Source organism: Musa acuminata, chromosome BXJ1-4 (assembly GCF_036884655.1).
Source record: "Musa acuminata AAA Group cultivar baxijiao chromosome BXJ1-4, Cavendish_Baxijiao_AAA, whole genome shotgun sequence".
NCBI classification, from domain to species: Eukaryota; Viridiplantae; Streptophyta; class Magnoliopsida; order Zingiberales; family Musaceae; genus Musa; species Musa acuminata.
In genome coordinates, this window is record NC_088330.1 from 38217562 (window position 1) to 38219071 (window position 1510).

Sequence of the window (1510 nt, forward strand, 5' to 3'; positions counted from 1 at the left end):
ACTGAGTCGCAGAGTTGAACCGGAACTGTTTGCCGAGCTCTCGAGGCAACGGTACCCAAACCAGTGAGTCGACTCGGCCACGTGACGTTTCATGCTCTTTTCGTTCTCCGCGGCGCCGATTCGCGCTGCTACGATACCTTCGCGCATCAGCGCCGTCTGAGACGACTCCGACGGCCGGATGGAAATGGGGGGAGGGCTAGTCTGTTGTCGGAGAGGACGACGAGAACGAACCACATGAAGCAGGACACATCGCGTGGGGAGTCCGCATAGGGAAGGGGAGAGGAGGGAGGAGGCGAAGCCCGAGGGAGGTGGAGGTGGGGAGGGGTCAAACGGCGGCGGGAGGACGTTACCTGTCGGTTTGTCGGTTGGCCGTCCGTGACGGACGTTTCCCATTTTAAGGTCACGCTGTCCCCCTTCCGTTATTTCCCCGTACCACCTCTACCTTCCCTTTTATAGCGGTACTCTCTCTCTCTCTCTCTCTCTGAGAGAAGAGATGGAGGTCAGAGATTGCCGGGCAACAGGGGCCACCGTCGCCTGCAAAGGCTACCGAATCGTGTTGCTTTGACTCATCCTCCTCCCTCCCTTGTTTCTCTCTATATATATCGGTAACAGAACACCAGTCTTCTTCCAATCAAGCATAAACAGAGCTCGATCTTTCTCTTCGACTCTCTGTCTCTGTCCTAGCGAGACAAGCTAAAGGAGAAGGTTCTGAAAGGATGAGGATGGTGGAGGGCGAGAAGGAAGAGGCGCCGGCGGCGGAAGCGGAGGGGAAGGTGATGAGGTGGAGCCCGTACGAGAGGGTGGCGAGGATGGCAAGCGGGAATGCGGTGGTGGTGTTCAGCGTCAGCGGCTGCTGCATGTGCCACGTGGTGAAGCGCCTGCTGCTGGGGCTCGGCGTCGGCCCCACCGTGTACGAGCTCGACCAGGAGAAGGGCGGCCGGGAGATGCAGGCCGTGCTCGCTCACCTCCTCTCCGGCTCCCCGTCGACGTCGGCATCGTCCGCCTCCGCCGCTCTCCCCGCCGTGTTCGTTGGCGGCAAGCTCCTCGGCGGGGTGGAGAAGGTGATGTCGTGCCACATCAACGGCTCTCTCGTCCCGCTCCTCAAACAAGCCGGTGCTCTCTGGCTCTGAGACTCCATCATCTTCTCTTCCTCTTCCTCTTCAACTCTCTCTCTCTCTCTGAACCACTGTGCATACGTTTGCGTTAGAACTCTATCTTTCTTAGCAGCACGAACGACCATAGCCTTTGCACTTCATTAGGTCAATGCTATCAAACAAAATTGTGTACCGGTTTGAAATGATACTATCCATTGCATGGTAATGCAAAGTCAAAGCCTGGCTTTAGCACTGGTAATCCAATTCATTCATATTTACGAATTTTTCGGTATATATATTTATATGATAAAACTCTATATATGCCTATGTATACACACATAAACAGATGGGCATGATTGCACTTCCACGTTTTGCAATATTATATGCATCTTGATACACCATAAAAAAAAATAGAA

At 54.4% G+C, this 1510-nt stretch overlaps 1 protein-coding gene across 1 annotated transcript; it reads left to right on the forward strand.

Moving 5' to 3' along the window:
- Positions 1-605: 605 nt before the first annotated feature.
- Positions 606-1151, forward strand: LOC135664491 (glutaredoxin-C9-like). The gene has a single exon (XM_065177000.1). It carries the CDS (start codon positions 717-719, stop codon positions 1128-1130), a length of 414 nt encoding a protein of 137 aa, XP_065033072.1. The 5' UTR covers positions 606-716; the 3' UTR covers positions 1131-1151.
- The last annotated feature ends 359 nt before the right edge of the window (positions 1152-1510 follow it).

What these genes read in the sequence shown, in the direction of transcription:
- LOC135664491 (XM_065177000.1), top strand. Translation starts at nt 717, where the DNA reads ATGAGGATGGTGGAGGGCGAGAAGGAAGAGGCGCCGGCGGCGGAAGCG.